The following is a 22,634-nucleotide window of genomic DNA, read 5'->3' as shown; positions in this document are numbered from 1 at the left end:
GCAGACTTAGAATAAATTGGTGGTTTTTAACTTAAATAAAAACAATGATTCTACATTGACGCCCAAAAAAATCCGAGAAAAATCCCATGAAGAAATTCATGACATTATTTCAATACTCTAACATTTTGATTGGGAATGGGGGAATGGATAATATGGGTTTCGTTTTTTCTTTTCTTTTTTCTTGTTGATAAGAAAGGAAAATGCTCTCTAGAACTACACCTAATCTAAGGACATTTACCTAGAATTTATGCTATTACAAGTTCGATCCTTAACCTCCCACATGAGAAGAAGCTTGAAAACCAGTACAGTGGTCTTGATGGTTGTCAGGTCCCATTCCCTCTCTCACACGGTTTTACTTCTGGAATTTTCTTACGGTGGTATAATTTTCTTCGTTAAAAAATGCTATTTACCGCTCTCATTAATGGCACCTCTCTTTTTTCTGTCCACAAAATTTAAATTGGCCGTAGACTCTCTCTACATGTACACTTGTGCATACATACTCTTTATCTTCTTCATATACATCCAGTACAGTGGAAAAAGCTCTGAATGTTATCCAAAACTAAGATCATGAAGAGCCACATATTCACAACCATACAAAACCCAATTCGAAATCAAAAAGAGTTTGGATAATTGGACAACCAAATTCCACGTATACATTGCTCATTCACTAAAATTACCCGCCCTTTCCTAGTTAACTAGTTTCCATTTCCAACTGTATCGAATCTCTTCTCAATTCCTTGGATTCAATCCTCCATATCAGTTTCAGAGTTAACATATTATGTTGCCGCCGTCTTCTCCTTCGTCTTCGTTATCTGCATCGGAATTTCTCGGATTTTCTGTGTTCAGCAGTGCTAATGCAAATACATCATCAACAAGAATATCGACATGTCGACGGACTCATCGCGGCCTGAATCTCCAATTACCACCACCAACAACAACAACAAGATGCTGTGACAATAGTAAGGTTGAGGTTGTTGTGGCGGAGGAGAAGACTAAAAGTAAAAAGAAAAAAAGGATTAGCACCAGCAGTAATACTGATACCACTACTATTGTCAAACCGGAAGAGTCTTCGCCGTCGTCATCAGTTGATGATGATAGCAATAATAATCCATTAATAAATCTTGATGATGTTAATCCAGTGGGTCTTGGTCGTAAATCTCGTCAGATCTTTGATGAGGTTTGGAGAAAGTTCTCGGGTTTGGGTCAATTCTCAAGAACCGTACCGGATGAAAATCTTGACACTGTTCTTATTAGAGAGGTTCCTATGTGTGAATTCTCTGTTCCTGGTGCACAGAATACAAAGGTGCTTGTCGTTGGTGCCACTAGCCGTATCGGCCGGATCGTTGTCCGTAAACTCATGCTCAGAGGCTACAGTGTCAAGGTAATACTAGTTATAGAGTTCAGTTTTTGATGTGCCACACAATTGCATTTAATGAGCAATAGTTTAGGATATATGCAAATTTTGATTGAGAACAAAAGAATGTGCAAATTAGAATATATGTATGCGATTTCATGTGTATTGAATAAATGAAATTGCTATCATCATTAGGCTCTAGTGCGAAGAGCGGATCAAGAAGTCATAGACATGCTTCCGAGGTCTGTAGAAATCGTGGTTGGGGATGTAGGAGAATCTTCAACGATCAATGCTGCAATGGAGGGTTGCAACAAGATCATATATTGCGCCACTGCTCGTTCAACTATCACTGGAGATCTAAATAGAGTAGACTACCAAGGAGTCTACAATGTCTCCAAAGCCTTTCAGGTAACACAATACTACAATTTTAAAAATTTAAACTAGCTCAGGGCCTGGCACAATCCAAATCTAATTACTCCTGGTTAATTTGCAGGATTACAACAATAAACTAGCGCAGCTACGAGCTGGAAAGAGCAGTAAAAGCAAGCTCTTGATTGCCAAGTTCAAGTCAGAAGAATCGTTGAATGGGTGGGAAGTTAGACAGGGAACATACTTCCAAGATATGATTGCAACCAAATACGACGGAGGACTGGACGCCTCGTTTGAGTTCACGGAGACAGGAAATGCTGTTTTCTCAGGTAAAAAAAAAAGTAATATCTGGTTTGACTCACATCACTTCCAAGATATGCTGTTTTCTTACCATTCTAGTCTTTGTTAATTTCTGCAGGGTATGTGTTTACAAGAGGGGGATATGTGGAACTGTCAAAAAGGCTTTCACTTCCACTGGGAAGTACTCTTGACAGGTACTAGTCCATTAAACTTAATCTCTCCACTTCAGTTTACTTAAAGTTTTTATCTGTGACAGTTACTAGCAAATTTACTCATAATTTTTGATGCACTTAATGAAGCCTTATCTTTCTTGCAAATCTAGGTATGATGGTTTGATTCTCTCAGTTGGTGGAAATGGAAGATCATTTATTTTGATTCTTGAAGCTGGTCCTTCAGCAGATACATCTCAGAGCAAAATTTACTTCGCACGAATGAGCACAAAAGTAGGCTTTTGCAGGGTAAGGAGCACTTCCTCCTCTTTGTTGCATACTAGTCAATGTATTCCAAAGCTGTAATTCCATTCTAACTTTTGATCTTTTGTTCTTATCTGCATTAGCCAGGTCAGGGTGCCGTTTACATCCTTTAGAGCAGTGAATCCGGAGGATCCACCTTTGGACCCATTCCTTGTACATACTTTAACAATACGTTTTGAACCAAGAAAACAGGTTTGCCAATGTTCTTAAATCTGCAATAATTCACTTCTCTAAATCTTTTCATTCATTTATGAAGGATGATGAGATAACTAGCAGCCACGTCAAAACTTGACATCTATGACTAATAATAGAGATATGTGTCACTTTCTTGATCCAAAGGCTTCTATTGTGGATGCAGAGGCCTATAGAAGGACTTGCAGGAGGCAAGCAAGACCTAAGAAGCTTCAACTTGATAATCGAATACATAAAGGCATTGCCTGTAAGTGCCACACTCTCTTGTTTGTGATTTTTTTTTTAGGTTTTATACATCTCTCAGTACAATGATGAACTTACTACACAACTGAGTAAACAAAGGTAGATCCAAAACTGGAAACTATAATGTCTAAGTCCAGTTCCTGGGTACACATGTCCCTATTGGCACCATGAGAATTGACCAAGTATGCTATGGGAGCTTCTAACCGTTTTCTGGCTCTGAATTAAACTCTTATTTAGCACCTATTTGGACAGTTTTGCTAAACAATGTCTTGGGTTCAATGCATTTTGTTTTTGATATCGACTTTTAACCTTTCATGTTCCTTCAAGCTATCACTATTACATGTATATGCTTTTTAATTTTGCTCCAAACAACTCCAAAGAGGGTTCTAAAAAAATGTATCATGTCCTTATTTGATATAAATGCCGAATATGTGCAGACTGGGGAGGAAACAGATTTTATTCTGGTTTCATGTACAGGACTAGGCATTGAGCCTGGTAGACGGGAACAAGTTCTTAAAGCAAAGAAGGTTGAACCTCTCTATCAGTCTTTCTCTTCATAACATATCTTGGTCAATTGGTTCGACAGCTTGAGATCATTTTTGCATGGAAGAATTTTCATATGTTTTTTAGTTAGCTTTCAATGTCGAGTTTTGTAGGCTGGAGAGGATTCGTTGAGAAGATCTGGTCTTGGGTACACAATTGTACGCCCTGGTCCTTTACAGGTAATCTATCTGTTCGAACTCTTTGTCTTATTTGATATTGCTTGAATTAGGGTTTGAAATGTTGTAGTAACTCCAACATGTGCTGCTATAAAATTCCTAAGTTACTACACCTAGATGTTGCTCGAGTAGTGATGTTAATCAAAAAAGGGCTAGGGAAGAAACTCATACTAGTGAGCTACTCATATTTTGGAGTCTTATTTTGAGAACTTGTTTTTTCAGGAAGAACCTGGGGGCCAACGTGCGCTTATCTTTGATCAAGGAAATCGGATTTCTCAGGTAAATTGATTCACAATTCCAATTTCAGAACTTCTCCAGAATCCATCCAATCCTTCATAGTTACATGGACAACACCTGACCAATTAATCTGTGGATAATAAATGGCTGTAGGGAATAAGCTGCGCAGATGTGGCTGATATCTGTGTGAAGGCATTGCATGACTCAACAGCAAGAAATAAGAGCTTTGATGTGAGTGTTTTACTAATCTCTTTGGTTCGAATTTAGTGAATTGCAGTACCAACGCGTTCACTTTTGACTGTGTCCAGGTTTGCTACGAATACATGGCTGAGCAAGGGAACGAACTCTATGAGCTGGTAAGAAATGTCTCCAGTCTACAATTTTCATTGGCAAATGACTAGATATTCCCATTAACAGCTAGAATCATAGTAATGCACCTCTTATGGTTGGAAGTTGGAACGACCAACTTAACAAACAAAAATCCTGATGAGAAGGGATGTCTTTCTTGATGTGCTGCAGGTGGCACATTTGCCTGATAAAGCCAATAACTATTTGACACCGGCCTTGTCGGCTCTTGAGAAGAACACCTGACTGCTGTAAAAATCTCGATACAACAATTACCCTCAACTCTTGTTGTCCAAAATATCAATTGGTTGCTATTCATATGAGTAATCTAGCTAGCTCATTTGTATATTAGCTAGATGAGATGAAATGAGACACAGGTATCATTTTTTTTCCCTCCCGTCTATACGTATGTTCATCGTCCATCTGTGGGAAGTATTAAATGTATGTACAAGCATGATTTTTTCTTTCTTTCCTATATATACAACTTATACCAAAATGGTGGATCTGTAAATGGGTAAATCTTGTTCTATATATTTTTCTTGCATTCTGACTCTAATGAAGGTTCTAGGGTGAAACTAAAGAACCTGGAACTTTGGCAAGTGGTACTGTTGTACTGATTGTCACAATGGACTGCACCTCTCCATAGGAACATGGGGATGTGTGAGAGGCAGAGGGCGAGGGGTGTCTAACTAGCTAACAAGAAAGAACCAAATTGCAAGTCGTAATGTGTCCGCGTATTTTTTGTATTAACTGCTGTGTCTTTGTATCAGCATCATGTTGTGTCTGCGTAAAGTGCTTCCAAGGTTCGAAGCTCAAATTAATACCGACAGTTTTACTTTTTCTGTTTTACCAGAAAATAAATCAAACTGAAAAAGCGAAAATATCACCCTTCCTGAAACGGAACGAGTAAAAATACGGAACCAGCAAAAATTTGCCTTAGTGACTCTAGCCTAATCTAGTCAAAATGTTATTAAATATTATTTTTTGCTAAGAAATAAAGAAGTTCTATTAAAACCAGCTAAAACTTACAAGAGTTGTGGCAGGAATGGTGGGAGTATACCCAACCATTCTCCCTGAATTCTTAAGTTATTACAATACTTAGCTGCAGCATCAGCATGATTGTTAAAATTTCTTTTTAAAAATTCTACTCTAGAGAAAGAAAAACTATTGTGAATCAACTTGCAGTCATCCATAATTGTTTTGTTATACCAGAACAGCCGGTTATTATTTGAATTGAAACATCCTACTACTAATTGAGCATCACTGATGAAGCAAACTTTGCTGTAATTTCTTTCTTTTGCCCAAAGACTAGATTCTAGCAGGGCCAAACATTCAGCTTTTTCAGCGTTCCGAGCTAGTCCTGGGACGACCTTGCAGCCAATGTAGTTACCTGTTTTGTCATTCATAATCAAATCAATGCCAGAAAGATTAGTATTTATGTCAAATGATGCATCACTGTATACAATAATGCAGTCTTCTGGCAAGGAGACTACTACAGAATGTAAATCATTTTCAACAGATAAAATGTTAGCAGACAAGTTTGCAGCAGGATCAGATCTAAGATACTTTTCTGAATCATTCACAAATTTGAGAGCTAGTCTCGCAGTAGTGAAATAATTTATATTTTTCCCCTGAAAGATGAAAGAGCATCTGTCTTTCCATATACTCCAAGAAATGGAAAAAACATCAACAACTTTGTCTTTAAGGTTAACAGAAGTTAACCATTGAGCAACCCACTCTTTTAAGTTCTGTGTAGAATCCCTAACATTAGAGACTAAGTTATAAAAAGAAGTCAGTGACCAAACATCTTGAGCAAAAGGACAATGTAAGATTAGATGCTCTGCAGTTTCAGGCACAACACATATTACAATTCATATCATGAGAATTAAATCTATAAATGATAGATATTACAGGCAAGATATTCTCATAACATTTCCATACGAAAATCTGGACTTTAGGAAGGATTGGCAGCTTCCAAAGGGACTTATAAACAGGATTAACATTCTGAGGATTATGAATGTACTCGAATTGACCAGACAAGACTTTATATGCAGATTTGACAGAAAATTGTCCGTTTTTAGTGAAAGGCCAAATTAGTCTGTCGTGACTAGAAAGAGGGATTCTAGTACTCTGAATGAGTTGAGCGTTCTGAGGAGTGAAGTAAGCATTAACTAGATCTAGATTCCAGCTATTAGTGTATTTATCTATCAGATCAGAAACTAGAAGATTAGGATTTGGATAAGCATTACATAAAGGCTGAGCAGCATTGGGAATCCAATTATCTCTAAAAGCCAAAATGCTATATTGCCATCTCTAAGGTCTCAAACAGCATTATGGAGAATGAAATCGAAACCTATAAAGATGCTTTTCCAAACCCAAGAGCAGTCCCCTGTCAAATCATAATGCAATGGAGAGCAATCTTTGAAATACTTACATTTTAAAATCCTAAAGCAAAGATCATTCGGAGAATGAATTAAATTCCACGCAGTTTTAGCTAGTAAAGCGACATTAACATGACGAAGATTTTTAAAAACAAGACCCCCTTGAAATTTATGGGTACAAATCTTGCCCCATTCTCTCAAGTATAAGCCACCAGGTCTGTTTTTCCCCCACCAGAAATCCCTTTGGGATTGTTCTATCTGGTAAATAACTTTATCAGGAGTATAGAAGGTATTCATGTGGTAGACTGGAGAAGCCTTAAGCACATGATTAACAAGAACAGACCTCCCAGCTTGGTTAATGTTTTTACCTGCCCATTTTGCTATTCTCTTGTCAAATTGACTAGTAAGATGGATAAAAGAATCCGTTTTGGACTTAGTGATGAAAAGAGGAATACCCAAGTATTTTTCATTTAGGGGAATCTTCCTAACATTAAGTGTCCTAATGAGAGAAACAACAAGGCTAGGATCAACATTATGACTGAAGAAACAACCAGATTTATCAAAATTTATGACCTGTCCAGATACAATGCTAAAGTCTTTTATTAAGGCCATAAGATTCTCAGCATCAGCATGAGAAGCTTTGGCGAAAACAAGACAGTCATCTGCGAAGAGCAGATGACTGATGCTAGGTGCATCTTTAGTGACCTTGAATCCATGGAGAAGCTGGCAATTCTCGACATGGATTAGATATCTAGAGAAAGACTCCATGCAGATTATAAAAAGGTATGGAGACATGGGATCACCCTGTCTCAGACCCCTAGTTGGTCTATAGGCCATGCAAGGAGATCCATTTAACATTATGGAAATTCTAGTAGTACTTATGCACTGGTAAATAAGCGCACACCAATGATCAGAAAAGACAAAAGATTTTAACACATCAATGAGGAATGGTCATTTCACTCTATCGAAAGCTTTGGACATATCAAGTTTTAAACCCATAACACCTTGCCTGTCCTTTTTCCTTTTCCTCTTCATGGAGTGCACCAACTCATGAGCAATTATAACATTATCATGGATATGTCTATTAGGAACATACGCTTCCTGGAAAGGACTTACTCCCTCCGTCCCTAATTAGATGACCTAGTTGCAGTTTGCACAATTTTTAAGACAAGGATGTTAGTAAAACTTAGAAATGATTTATCTCTTAAACTATATCACGGTTTTTCGTAAACTTTATACCGTTGAAAAGCATTTTAAAACACTTCCGTAACGAATGTAAACATAACTATCAAATTATAAATATTTCTTATAGTAACAAAAATAGGTCTTCTATTTATGGGACAAAACTTAAAACCAAGTAGGTCATCTGATTAGGGACGGAGGGAGTATTATTTTGCTCAGGAGTGGTTTCATTCTATTTACAATAATCTTAGAAATGATTTTGTAATTAGCATTGCACATAGAAATAAGCCTAAAATCAACATGTGAAGATGGGTTGTTGATTTTTGGGATTAGAGACAGAAAAGTATGGTTCATCTCTTTAAGTAAGTGTTTGGTATCGAAAAAGCTTTTTACCGTCTTCCAAACATCAGTTAAAATGTTATTAAATTGATGGTAATTTTTGGGTGGGGTAGTGGGAAGGGAAAGGTGATGGAATGTGTACTGACCAATTCTAGTTTCATCGCCATCACACCACGTTGGAAAGTCAAACAAAATATTATTTCAGAAAATGGGCTATATAGCCAAAATTGAGTGTTTCCTGGGTCAAATGGACGGGTAAGGTTTCAGTCTGGGTCAAATGACCAAAAAGAATCTTTTAATGAGGAAAGACGTTACTGCCCTCGTTTCTCCTCGTCTTCTTCATAGATACGAGCTCTCGAGAAACCAGATCTGATTTCTTCACCAGTTTCCATTGCTTTCTTCTGATGCTGTCGATCTTCCCTTTCTCCACCACCACCATCATCAACTATAACCGCATCTGCCACCACCACCATCGACAATACTACAACCACCACCATCAACATCTACGACAAACTACAAACAACATCACCACCTTCCTCCACCACCGCACCCATCGAAAATACTACTACCACCGCCATCAGCATCTACAGAAACTACAACCAACACCACCACCTTCCTCATAAAGGTTCCTCCTTTGATCGAAATTCATCTTCTCCGATCTATATCACTGGTTTTCTTAATGTCAATTTGGATTTGTAGCCTTCTCTACATCTCTCAAAACATTCCAAAAGGCGGCTCCTTTATATTTCTTCATCAATTGCTCAAAAAGGTATAAACTTTGATTGGATTCATAGTCTATAACACTTTTCATCTCTTAATTTGAAACTCACAGATCCTTTTGTATTGTTTTCAATCCCAATCAGTCTGGATTGCTAGATCGATCCATTTTATTGTTATATGTGAATCAAATATAAAAATTGGAATGGAACTGTATTGATTGTTTCATATTGAATCAAATTAAAAACTAGAATCAGAACTTTATTGGTTGTTCTAATCCAATTTAAAATTTGAATTGGCAATACCAACATTGAAATCTCATTACCTGTGATATTTCTTATTTGTTAGTTTCATTTGATGGGTAACTTAATTTTCATCTCATTTTTCTTGTTTGCCGTATAGATTATCGCTGATTTGAGTTTGATGGAAACTTGTTTACATGAAGAGGTAAAGAGACTGCAGAATCTTGTGTATAGACTAACCACAGAGATAGATGTAAAGAACCAAAGGATGGAATGCATGGAAAAAAGGTTGACTCTACTATCAACATCTCTTGGGTATGATATTTTTGCTCTGTTTTCACTCACTTTAAACAAGGATGAAACCAAGTTTAAACTAGGATGCAACTGGTTTCATCCTATACTAAATTGGGTTGAATTTGCTTTCACCCATTTTAAACTAGGATGAAACCGGTTTTATCTATAGGTAAGATGAAACTATGAATTTTGAACTAGATATCACTCACTGTAAACAAGGATGAAACTGGGTTTCATCCTATACTAAAGTGGGTCGAATATGCTTCCACCCATTTTAAACTAGGATGAAACCGGTTTCATCTATAGGTAGGATGAAACTATGATTTTTGAACTAGGTATCACTCACTGCAAATCCTATACTAAATTGGGTCGAATTTGCTTTCACCCATTTTAAACTAGGATGAAACCAGTTACATCATGTTTTAAATTTAGTTGAATTTGGTTTCATCAATATTTAGGCTGGGATGAAACCAGTTTCATCATGTTTTAAAATTTTTTGAATTTGTTTTCACCCATGTTTAAACTTGGATGAAACCAGTTACATCCTGTTTTAAATTTGGTTAAATTCGGTTTCATTGATATTTAGGCTGGGATGAAACCAGTTTCATCATGTTTTATTGACTGACTTTCTATACTCTTATCTGCCTTAATTCTCGGTATAAGTTTATAACAAACCGTTGTTTTCACATTTTCAAAGTCTTGGTGGAATATTTTTTCTTTCATTTGACTTTTTTAGTATTTCTGTTGTTTATGTCCTATAGAAAAGAGCATGTACTTGGTGAATATCTTTTGTGATGATCTTCATAATTCATACATTGAGGTTGATTGATGCCTTAACCCTGTTGCAGTTTCTTTGTTAGTGATTGGTCAAGTGCAAATATGGGTTTCAGAAGGGTGATATGTTTGTTTGAGCGTAATCTTTTCTGGTTATGCAAGGATGCCATTGACGCTAGAGATTTAGAATACCAGCATGCATGGTCTGGAGTTCAAAGTCAATAATCTTAACTTGATGAACATGGCTTGGAGATTCGTGTTAAGGAAGCAAACAAAGCTGAAGTTGTATTTTATCTCTATTATCTACTAGGAGTAGCTACAACAGAAGCTAAGATAGTCGACCTCAAAAAAGTTCAAATTTTCAAGAAGGTTGGTTTTGTCTTTCTTGTTTTTCTGCACTATGATGATTTGATACTCGCAAAAATAAATCCTACTGTGCGTTGTGAAACTATACCTGTTGGAATCCCTTCTGTTGCAACAACCATGCAATCCCTTCTGTTGGCCAGTTTGGCTGTGGCTTCGTTAAGTTTAATATAATTTCTGTTTGCAAACCGTGTACTTTAAAGTGAATAAGAGAATCCATTCAACAATATTATGTCTGTTTCAGAAGGGATATGAGGTGGTGTGTGGGTGAAATCCATTTAGCAATATCAGCTTGGTGTCTGGTCAAAATATCTGTTGTCATAAGTATAGTGTTTGTGTTTATGCTAACGTCCATAAAAGAATTGTTAGACGTTTTGCAAATGGTTGAATTTGCTCTGTTTTTGCTTTTTTTTGTTTTTTTTTTTAATTTTTGCTCTTCCAGAGGAAGGAGTAGAAGAAGTTGGAACTCTGTTTTATGTTACTTCATATTTTCTTTTTTGCAGAGATCGAGTTCAAGTAGAAGTTGGTGTTTTTTTTTCTCTAACTCATGAAACAAAGTACTCTGTTTTTTTTTCTGAGATTGCAGAGTACTCTGTTGTTTTTTCCAACCTTTACTAACCCAACCCAGTAAACATTTGTAGAAAGATAGGGACATATTTGTCTCTTCAGGTTAATAAATAAAAAAGATTCTGGGTGAAATATCTATTTTGGCTAAATGAACAGTATTTTTCTGTTTTTTGGCTATATAAACAGTATCTAAAGCTAAGAATCTATTTCACTCAGGAAATTTCTGTTTTGGTTTTTTGACCAATTTTGTGATATTATTTTTATTATTGATTTTGTAGAGATTTCTGTGCTTGGTACTTATTATTATTATTATTATTATTATAGATTATTGGAGTGGAAGTAGGAACTAGGTAGGAAGAACGAAGGATCCAAGAAAGTGAGGTCCATATAAGACGTCTATGACCAAACAAGAAAAATGAGAAAGGGAGATTATTTATTAAATGTGAGAGAGGAGTAGTTGTAAGCTTGTAAGTAGAAAATTGATAGTAAATGAAATGTGAGAATAAGAAATTAAATAAAATTAATGTTAAGCCGATGTCACTGTAATATAATGTTAAAACTAAGATGAACAACATACGAATCAGATAGTAAATGAAATTGAGAATATAAGAAATAAAATAAAATTAATGTCAAGCCGATGTCACTGTAATACAGTGCTAAAACTAAGATGAACAACATATGAATCAGATTTGTGAAGACTGACTCTCATATTTGAAGTCATTGATAGTCTGAACCGGAAAACAGGGCGGTCCAATAATTGAACTCCAGAGAAAGTCAAGCCGTGGTCGGGTCGTCGGGATACGGAGTCAACAGAATAGGAACAACCTCTTGAAGTCTGCACCCGTATACCACCACCACTTAACAGCTCAAATGCAATGACAAAATGAGTGCATATCTCTAGTTGTTGTTGGGCATGCAGCGGATTGGGACTTAGTTAAATTACGGGTCCACACGTTAAAAGAAAACTTTGCCTTCGTTCATTCATAACCTTGTAAGACCAATTCAAAGTGAAGACATAAGTCTTCTTCATCTACTTCGTTAAAAGAACTGCATACTTTCAAGATTGGTTTTGGAAACAATAACAATCATTAATTTGAGATAGGAAGCAGAAGGTTTTTTTCTTATGTTTGGGACTTCCATGGATACCTCATCGTCATCTTCCACCTCCACCAACCGGAAGAAGAAGTCTGACTTCTTTAACATCATCAAGGTACTTATATTTTTCTGTTTCATTGACTTGCTTGATTTGGAGATGAATTGTTTGCTATTATGCGGCTTCAGAATTCCTATGCTGTTTGTGGTTCAAGTATGTTGAATATGCCTATGAAATTTATTGTTTTCTAGTTATTGATTGGGTTGGAGTGAAATTTTTGTATGGTGTTTTTCTTTTGTTTGTGGTTGTTACAATTGAGGATTTGATGTTTTGTGCAGACTGGGAAATTTCTTAGATCATCCTCGTCTTCCGCGGATACCGGGAAAGGGCGGAGCAAGTCATCGAGTAGCAGAGTAGCTCATGGGTTCCACTTGGTGGAAGGTAAAGCAGGTCATGACATGGAGGACTACCATGTTGCAGAATACAAAACTAAAAAGAACCGTGAGCTTGGGTTGTTTGCTATCTTTGATGGGCACCTTGGTGACCGTGTGCCTAGTTATTTGAAAGAAAATCTCTTCAAAAACATACTTGATGAGGTAATTAAAACTTATCTTTTCTTCTCCTAACTCTGCCTTCATATTTGTTTTTTTCCTTGTTCGCCGTTTAAAATGATTATTAAGTAGTAGACCTTCAATGAAAGATGTTCAGCTTTAACTAGCCTGTCCTTAATTCGAGTTTTCCGGGGGATTATCCCGAAGATGTACAATTGTAGAATTTTAAGCGAAGACATGGTTTTGGTGACATTCTGCCAGAAATGATAAGATGTTAGCCTGTGCACATCCGATACTGACACTTGCAACAAACACTAAACTTAAGCTGTTGAGAAATTGGATGACTGATTGAGATCATTCTGAATGTTAAGCAATTTCAGCCGCACCAGTTATTTGATTATTTGGCCTTTTCCACTCATTTTGTTGCTATCTACATATGTTTACAGCCAAACTTCTGGAATGACCCTGAGGGGGCAATAAAAAGTGCATACAGTTCCACGGATAAATTTATTCTCGAAAATGCCTCAAGATTGGGTCCAGGCGGCTCAACAGCTGTTACTGCAATTGTTATTGATGGTAAAGACTTGTGGGTGGCAAATATTGGTGATTCGCGGGCAGTATTGTGTGAGAGGGGCTGTGCTAATCAGCTGAGCGTGGACCATGAACCACACACTGAACGTAAGAGAATCGAGAAGCAGGGTGGCTTTGTAATTACTCTGCCTGGTATTCTTCGACCATTCTTTTCATATTTTGCTTTGAAATTGTCCCATCTAATAGCTGAGAAATTTAAAATTTTGCATTATCCTTACATGTTAGTTCATTGTAACAATTCCAGGAGATGTGCCCCGTGTGAATGGCCAACTTGCAGTTGCGCGTGCATTTGGCGATCAAAACCTTAAGGCACACTTAAGTTCAGAGCCGGATATCAGGCATGTGCCAATAGATCCCACTATAGAGTTTGTTATATTAGCAAGCGATGGCTTATGGAAGGTTAGTAGACTGCATTACCCCTTGGTGCTTTGAAAATTGTCATAGTTTACTTCCATAGTGAAACCCAGTACAATATGCAAATCCTGTTACTTCACCTATCAAATTAACTATGAGCATTTCTTTTGTGTATAGGTCATGAACAATCAAGAGGCTGTTGAATTAGTGAAATCAGTGAAAGACCCACAAGTGGCAGCAAAAAAATTGACAATGGAAGCGTTGGAAAGGAAGAGTAAAGATGACATATCATGTATAGTCATCCGTTTTGGAGGCTGAAACAATCGGGACGGCCAAGCTAGCATACGTGTTTGTTGTATTCGTATTTTTTTTCTCCGGGTGGATGTTCCTTCTCTGAACAGGAGCTGAGCTTCTACTGCAGATACAAAGAGCGAAAATGAGAGTGGTCAATCTATAGTAGAATCATCATCTTTGTTCATGGACTAGCAGTAGCGTAATAGTGATGAAGCAAGCACATAGCAGTGAGAGGTCTATGTATATAACTACTCTAGCAAGCTAGCTCATTGTTAGCTAGCAAAACAGAGGCAGCAAAATGGAACCATCTCTTTTTCTTTCTCTTGTTAGATGTGAGATAGTAATGCTCTTATTAGCTATTAAGAGAACCGGTAGTGATTTCGTGTACTTTTTTTGTTCTTTTTCTTTTTTGCTTGAACTTAAACGTGTATTTTGTGTATATTATGTTGATCAAACTATACCTGCTATACGCACATTTTTCTTGTTTTACTTGATCCACAATCAGTAGTTGAAAACCTGAATTCAGTATCCGATTATATATGTTACCGGATTACTCCTGTTATGCCTATTTAGTATTTCCTTTCCCAGCATACTTAGCATCCGAGAACATGTTCAGCTCCAGGCTGCTGCACTGTAAAATGCACCACCCCGTACCCTCTCTGACTTCACTTATTTAGCTCAACTCCTTGGTTAAAAATCACTCTTCCAGATACCAGATGTGCTGTCGGGGGTTCTTACGAATCTAAGGCATGATACTATAGTACTATTATGTCGGGGTTCTTATGAATTTCTGGTTGAGAAGCGCATAGGACTGGAGCTCATATACAAAAATCTGCTTTACCAAGGGAGCAAAACCCACGAAGGTCTGTCGGGAAAAAATCTGCGTGAGTAGTCACTGCCGCAAAATATCTGTCAAATCTTCTCTGAGGAATCTATATATGTTCAGTGAAGCTCCTTCCTCGTTCCCTACTCTGTTGAACAGCAAATGGGGTTCATATGAATGCAAGGGTTGAGGATGAATACATGTTTACAGTTTGCACACACATGTACAACGATTCTTATTCCAAAGGAAGCAGCAAAAATGCCCGTGAAGCTTTGTTCTCTGGAAAGAGGACAAGCCAGGTAGTATCCCATGTGAGTCCCACAAAGCGCGGAGTCTTTTTTTCCTTTAGGATGTCCTTGCTTGCTACTAGTTAATAGCAACAACAAATTTTCCAACCACAATCTTTAAGACAGTCCAGTTAGGACATTTGGGGTCAGCATCAGCAAATTTATGCAGCTTCAAGCTAGTATAGTATGGGACAATTATATACACAAGTTGGAAGGTTTTTTGGTATACAAATCAAGAGTGGGACAATTATATACACAAGTAAAGAAAATTGCAAAAGCAAAAGTTTGGATACAATGCATTTCAGCTGCAATGCTGCTGCTTAGTATAAAAGAAAATAAAAGCACAAAGAATCAATGAAAAACATCAAGGATCAATTGACGATTGATTACAGTGTTTAGACCCATCCCTCACAAAAGAACCTTACAAAAATGCCACAACCCAAGTAATTATTACAACTAATGACAACATTATTTGCCCGACCGGCCTGCCGCCTCGTTAATACAGCTGCACCATCGACACCACCACCATTACCACCACCGTTCACCGCTAAATTACACTATACGTATAAACATAATAATTCTCTAGTAGAAAAAACACATTATCATCACATACACATAATTCTGCCTACGAATGCGCCATCATTCAGTTCTTTCGTGTGTGTGTGTATTCGAGTAGTAAAAATTTGCAATCAAATAATAATGTCTTTTTCTTTTTGTTTTCTCAAATAACAAATAGAACAAAAAAATTACAGAGAGGTAAAAGGTTGGTTTAGGAAAGATTTATCAATAGTAAGGAATTACAGGAGGAGGTGGTGAAGCGTATGACACGCCTACAATTGGTGGCAGGGGTATGTTATCGAATAGTGGAGGTGGCGGGGAGCTGTAAACTGGTGGAGGTGGAGAGCTGTATACTGGAGGTGGTGGAGAGCTGTATACTGGTGGTGGTGGGGAACTGTAGACTGGAGGAGGTGGAGAACTGTAGACTGGAGGTGGGGGAGAACTGTAGACTGGAGGTGGTGATTCGTATACTGGAGCAGGGGGAGAAGTGTATACTGGTGGAGATGGGTAAACATGTGCAGTTGGTGGTGGTGGAGATGAATATGTGTATTCAGTTGGTGGGGGTGGTGGAGATGAGTAATCAGTTGGTGGTGGTGATGATGGATAGGTAGGGGGCTTGCTTGGTTCACCAGTTGGGGGAGGGCAAACCTTTCCTTCCTCTTTAGGTGGAGGTGGTGTGTAAATGGGGTGCGTTGGTGGTGTCTGATGATAGATTGGTGGGGTGACCACAGCAGGTGGAGGAGGAGATGCTGGATATGTTTTAGGAGACTCGTGATGAGTTGGAGGGGGTGGTGATGCATATGATGTTGGTGTAGGAGGATGGTAGACTACAGGGGAAGGTGGTGGTGGGGACTTGTAGGTGTATTCATGTGATGGTGGTGGTGGGGATTTGTAAGAGTATTCAGGTGAAGGTGGTGGTGGGGATTTGTAGGTATACTCGTGTGAAGGTGGTGGTGGGGATTTGTAGGTGTATTCGTGTGAAGGTGGTGGTGGAGGACGGTGGAAAATGGTGGGGGAGGATTTGTGTGTAGGAGGAGGTGGAGAAGTGTATACTGGAGTTGGTGGAGAACTGTATACTGGAGGTGGTGGAGAACGGTGCCTAATTACAGGTGAGGATTTATGGGCTGGTGGTGGTGGAGAATGGTAAATGATTTGTGGAGGTGGGGGACTACGTCTCTTCACCTCAGGCGACGACTTGGTAGGTGGTGGGTGTCGGACTACTGGTGGAGCACGATAACAAGACGACTTGGTACAATCATAAGGCGTGGCATCATCAGAGGCACACATCTTTGCACTTCTTTTATCAGCCTTCCAAGGAATGCAATTGGCACTGCCGTCAGAAACCACTCCTCCGGGCAAAGACGCGCATTGAGGCGCCTCACCGGTGAAATAATTGAACGAGTAAGTAAAGTTCTCCAGCCTTGGCAGAGTACAAATACCGGCCGGAATAAAACCGGTAAGTTTATTATGAGCAACATTAAGCTGTTCAACGCTCTTCATCTGCGAAATGCTTGCCGGAAGCGATCCTTGCAAGTTGTTGAAGCTCACATCGAATACAGTCACTTCCTTCAACAGACCAACCTCCGGTGGAATACATCCGGTCAAGTTATCGTTAAGCAGAATGATCTCATTTAATGTGTAAGCCATCTTACCAATACTTCCAGGAATACAACCACCAAGATCATTGTTGGCTAGAACAACAACAGAGACAGGAGAGTTACCAAAGTTTTCAGGGATTCCATGGCGGAACCGATTGTCATTCAAGAAGATCGCATCGAGGTTCCGGTCGAAGAGCTTAGGAGGAATGGCGCCTTCAAACTCATTGAATCTAACATCCAAATACTTGAGCAAAGGCAAAGTTAGAAGCACCTTAGGGAAGCCACCCACGAATCGGTTATTACTAATATCGAACTCGAAAAGAAGCTTTAGATTTCTAAAAGTGTGAGGTACGATACCGCAGAACCGGTTAGAGTTGATATGAAACAGCGCAAGATCAGTGAGTAACCCGAGCTCCGGCGCGAGGTAACCTGCGATGTCAGCGTGGTTGAGATCGATACCGGCGACGACCCTAACCGATGGCTTGGACAGAGAAGGCGCGCAAAAGACACCGCCGTATGAACATACATCGGGACCGACCCAGTTCGAAGTGATGTTGGATGGATCGGAGAAGATTGCGGTTGATTTCCATGCTTGGAGAGCAATGTAGGCTTGTTTAAGTCTGGGATTCTCAAATGTGAGTGCATTTGGATCAGCTACAGCCATTGAAGCACCGAGACCCATAACATCTTCGCCGTCATCTTGAGCTGAAGAGATCTGAAGTGAGAAAGAGAGGAGAAGAGACAAGCAGAAGAAGGAGATCTTGAGAAGCGGTGGTGGTGGTGGTGGTACAGGCATTTTTTTGTGGTGGTGGTATGGGAAAATGCACTCTACATGTGCTATCATATACTATGCCCGATGTCCTTTTGTTTTATAACTTTCTGTGAGAGCCTTTTTCTTTCCTTCGTTCTTTATTTTCTCATCTCTACCAGTTGGTCGACTTAAGGAGGGTGGACCCCGCAGCAGCTCTTTCTCTCTTTCTTTCTGTAAAAATCCGTGGGGCCTACTCAGCAGGAGCATTTGCATTTTGGCGGGTTCCACCACCGTCTCAGGGTCTTTTACTACCCTCTGCTTCTTTAATTAATAAAATAAAATAATTTGTTTATTTTTTTAGTTGATTTTTTAATGAGATTATTCTGTCAAATCTGTCTAAATATTATTTTATGTTTTGAGTTTTCAAATTTCAAATGTTTGTACCATGAATGTGCCTCCCTCTACTATTTTTCAAAAATTTGTGCCAACCTGCACTTTATACGGGCGATTGGATGTTAGTAGTGTGTTTGGAAGTCGGAAACAGAATTACTTTGCTCCGTAACAAGCTGATTTTTTTGCATGTAAAAGTAGTTTTGAATTTTCTTTGTCAAGTTAATTTCTGACTTTTTAACTTTGAGAAGGCGAAAAGCAATTTCTAAATGTACATCCAAACACCCTATAGAAGTCAAATTGTTTCTTCTTCTCCAGAAACTGAAGTCATAAGCAAAAATATTTCGTTTCATAAGAAGGTGATTATTTTTCCTCTAGAAGTCGATCTAAAATTGTATACCTAAGCTAACTTATAGCATGTTCGGATACTAGAAGCAGTTGCGTTTTCACTTCTCCAGAAGTAAAAGTCAGAAGTTGAATGTTTTTGCTTCACCAAAGTTGATTTTTTTTGTTTTTAGAAGTCATTCCAAAATTGTGTACCTGAACTAATTTCTAACTTTTTTGTTTCCAGAAGTCAACTTCTTGAGTTATATCCGAACAAGCTATTATTATTTTTTGACTGTTAAAAGTTGAGAAGTTATCCCTGGATGTGTATCCAAACATGCTCTAAACCTATGTGTCATTCAGTACGTTGGGGCATGATTCTAATAATTGAAATAAAAACTTGAATCATTTGTCAATTTGTAATTATTTATGGTGTCTGGATATTCCTTAAGAAGTAATTTTCCATGTCAGAAAATTTCAAAATGATTTTTAAGGATTCAAAAGAATTATGTTTCTATTTTTTTCCCGAAAAACCTTAATGATATTGATAATAACAACCCGAACCGGAATCGGGCGAAGTTACAAGACTGCCACAATGCATGAGTTTCAACAATTGTTAGTGAATCAAACACACCACAGGTACAATCAAAACAAATTACATGACAATCACAAAAGCTGATTCAATGAAGGGTTCTAACCATTCCTTTTCGATTTCATTGATTCTTAAGTAACAAGAACAGTAACATGACATGTTTAAATGGACGTGTTTAGATGAAAATCAACACATCCAAACCATTTAAGAATTCCACAATTAGTAGAGACGTAAGGATCCAAAGATCCAACAATTTCTCAAGGGTTTTATCTAAAAAAATAGTAAAACATGTAACTCAGATAGCCAGAATCAGTTATATTGGATCGAAATCGGTCATCTAGATCAGTCCAAGTCTTCATCGGAAACGGTTTTTTGTAACTTTTTTTTTTATGTTGGTGTCTTTGTAGTAAGTGTTACTGTTGTTGTCTTTAGAAAAACTGTTGCTGCTGAAACTGTTGATGTTGACTTTGCAAATCTTTTTGATATGGATGTTGTTGTGAACTTGATCTTCTTTATAAAAATGATTGCAAAAACCAGTTTGTAGAAATCTATCCAGACCTTAAAAACGAGATTAGAAAGCTAAGTGATAAACCTAGATTAAAGAAGAAAAAAACAAATTTAATGTAAACAAATCAGATTCAAGACTAAGACTAAAACAGAAAGGAAAGAGCATAAACAAAGCTAATACACGAGAAAAATGTGTGAGTTAAAAAGGGTCGAAGCCATCCTCCTCAGATCTGCTCCCATGACGCAAATTTGAGCGGAAAAACTCGGGCGACTAGGGTTTCGTTAGTGAGAGTTTTTTAGGTGAAAGAAATTTTTATATATATATGCATCTGATAGTTTAATTCACCGAGGCATGTGCCCCATAATTGAAATAAGAACTTGAAATTGTTCGTTTATTTTGAGAGTGTTTGGATATAACTTCATACATCGAAGTAATTTTTTGATATCAATTATTAGTTTGAGTTTCAAAATGACAGTTAAAATCTAAAAAGAAGCCTCTGTGAAACTTACATTTCTTTGCTAGTGAATTATGACAATTATTTTCTATTTGTTTGCCAAACTTTTTTTTATTATTATTATTTATTTTTTAATAATATTATTATATTATTGGATAATGATTATTACATGGAACTAGTTGGAAGCCTAACAAGCTAAGCTCCAACGACATACTACTACATTAATTGAACAAGTTGTTGTGCTAGCCTATCAACGAGCCTCATGGGTAACCTAGCCAAAGGAACCGAAACGGATGGGGGCTGAGATTGTGTCACAAGGGGGACAAACTAACTCTACCTTCCATGTTAATTTCTACTATATTACGCCATTGGGGGCTCGAACCTGGGACCTCCTGGAACGCATGAAATTTTGGGAAATATGGATGAACAGCTGAGCTAGGTGCCCGTTCTTAAGTGGGATGACCTCCTGTTATTTATTGTATTTTTTGATCATATTTTTGATCATCAACGGTGGTGAGAATCCTAAAGTGGGCCTCGAAGAAAATAGGGGGATTGATCTCTTGTACTAGTATTTAGAGGCCACTTGCTGACCAATGGATTAACCCATCAAGATAAAATAAAAAATCATCAATCGATGGCAAAGAAAAATATGGTAAAAAAGTAAATATTCCCTGGTAAGGGTAACATATTTATGTTTTGTCGCCTAGAATTTCCAGTCTTTCAAATTCGTTTGGTTCGTTGGCGGTTCTTTTCTCCATTTTTCTTTTCCTTGTACAAAGATTTGTTTGCCAAAGCCACTGTCTTTAGTTTAGGTCCATGTCTATTAGAAAATGGCTATATTCGTTTGACATAATAATTTGGTTCTCAAGCAAATAATTGTTTGAATGATTGAAGATCTTTTAGTTTTCTTAATTGTCTGATTAAAGGCGGTGATGCCGGTGGTAATCACTGTAGTCAAGCGTAGAGAAGGATGCAAATCAACCACATTCATGATGCATGGAGCTGGACTGGACTAATATAAGCATATCTGATATAATCTATATTGAGCATGGCACCCCACAGTGCATAAGAGAAGCCCTACATCATGACAATGAGAAGAATCAAAAGGACTGACGGACCATCTTTTCAAATAGGTGAGATAAAGAGGTCTAGTCATGTCTTTGTTCTCCAATAATAGCTTTTAGCTTTTTCGTGCACTCACAACTTGTCTCTGCTTCCTTTTTCATGCACCCAAATTACCCAAGGCTGCTGTAAAATGTTACCCAACCCTGCGGTCCCTGCTTATGGGGTTCCAAATTTACATATTTTCTTGGGGGTTTACGGATCCATATGGGAGGTATCTTCATTTTATATGAATTTTAATACATTCTCGAACAAATTAGTATTTTGATTACCAGACTTATTTGGCACGATTAAGCAAAATTTACCTTTTGATATGCGATTTTATAATTCTCGATAACAGCCTCGAAATTACCTGGTAGAACATAAAAATACCATTTCACAAGATATTTTTTTATTTAATTAAGTCCAAAAGTCAAAAAATAATTTGAAAACTTTAAAACAAATTCAATAAAAATTAACTTTTTAAAACTAATAAATTATTTTTTTTTTTAAATTTTAAGATTGGTTTCCGCTTTTAGAAAAACTGGAATACTTTTTGCTTCTGATACCCAAACATTCAGGAATATTTCCTTTTGTTTTTGCTTTAAGGTAAATGAATCCACCATTTTTAAAGTCAAAACGGTAACAGCCCGTAACCATTGTCATTAACAGCCATTGGTTTAAGAGAAAAATGACCGTTTGTTTTTTCAAACATTCTTTTAATGAGTTTTGAGTGAATCAAAGATTGACTAATTAGCAGCAGTAGTATTAGTATTATAATAAGCCGAAATGAATGAGGAGGGGCTGTAAACATTTGTACCTCATTGCAACAGAGCCTACTCATAATTGCTCGCATCACAGGGAGTGAGTAAATGAGCTGAGTGGGGAAGATGTAAGGTTATTCGTAAAATCATAGAGAAGAGAGACAAAGTCCGTAGTAACTAAGAAAGAGAGAGATATATGCGAGTAAATGTGTTTTAAATGTTTTGTCAAAAGAAAGAAAGAAAGAAAAGAAGATGTCATCGCCATTGCCAGCCAATTCATGGATCCCACGAACAAAGAAACACAAACTCTGTGGGATGCACGATCTCTTTCTTCTCTGTATTCACATCTCTTTCTTTCTCTTTAAAACCCCAAACCAATATTCAATTCATTGTAATAAAAAAAAACAATAGTATCAAAAACGCGTACTAGTTGCACAAAGGAAGACAGGCTTAAAGACCAGGTCAATTTCAAATGTGTCACCCGCTCAACAACTATACAGATAGAGAGTT

The 22,634-nt window shown here is 37.6% G+C and overlaps 3 protein-coding genes across 3 annotated transcripts; 2 read left to right on the top strand and 1 right to left on the bottom strand.

The window, feature by feature from the left end:
- The first annotated feature begins 545 nt into the window (after positions 1-545).
- LOC113299140 lies at positions 546-4,788 on the top strand. Its single transcript, XM_026548102.1, has 13 exons — positions 546-1,381; positions 1,550-1,762; positions 1,848-2,052; positions 2,142-2,217; positions 2,346-2,481; positions 2,584-2,688; positions 2,855-2,935; positions 3,369-3,458; positions 3,588-3,653; positions 3,873-3,929; positions 4,041-4,118; positions 4,196-4,243; positions 4,407-4,788. The coding sequence occupies exons 1-13, from the start codon at positions 779-781 to the stop codon at positions 4,476-4,478; spliced, it is 1,830 nt and encodes a 609-aa protein (XP_026403887.1). The 5' UTR covers positions 546-778; the 3' UTR covers positions 4,479-4,788.
- A 7,283-nt stretch (positions 4,789-12,071) lies between these two features.
- Positions 12,072-14,463, top strand: LOC113299139 (probable protein phosphatase 2C 44). Its single transcript, XM_026548101.1, has 5 exons — positions 12,072-12,301; positions 12,523-12,780; positions 13,182-13,458; positions 13,571-13,725; positions 13,858-14,463. The coding sequence occupies exons 1-5, from the start codon at positions 12,215-12,217 to the stop codon at positions 13,996-13,998; spliced, it is 918 nt and encodes a 305-aa protein (XP_026403886.1). The 5' UTR covers positions 12,072-12,214; the 3' UTR covers positions 13,999-14,463.
- An 881-nt stretch (positions 14,464-15,344) lies between these two features.
- LOC113299138 (leucine-rich repeat extensin-like protein 4) lies at positions 15,345-18,133 on the bottom strand. The gene has a single exon (XM_026548100.1). The coding sequence runs from the start codon at positions 18,082-18,084 to the stop codon at positions 15,868-15,870; it is 2,217 nt and encodes a 738-aa protein (XP_026403885.1). The 5' UTR covers positions 18,085-18,133; the 3' UTR covers positions 15,345-15,867.
- Positions 18,134-22,634: the final 4,501 nt, after the last annotated feature.

The sequence above is a fragment of the Papaver somniferum genome, chromosome 7 (genome assembly GCF_003573695.1).
Source record: "Papaver somniferum cultivar HN1 chromosome 7, ASM357369v1, whole genome shotgun sequence".
NCBI classification, from domain to species: domain Eukaryota; kingdom Viridiplantae; phylum Streptophyta; class Magnoliopsida; order Ranunculales; family Papaveraceae; genus Papaver; species Papaver somniferum.
Note: the sequence above shows the minus strand (reverse complement) of the source record. Positions and strands in the feature narration are given on the sequence as shown.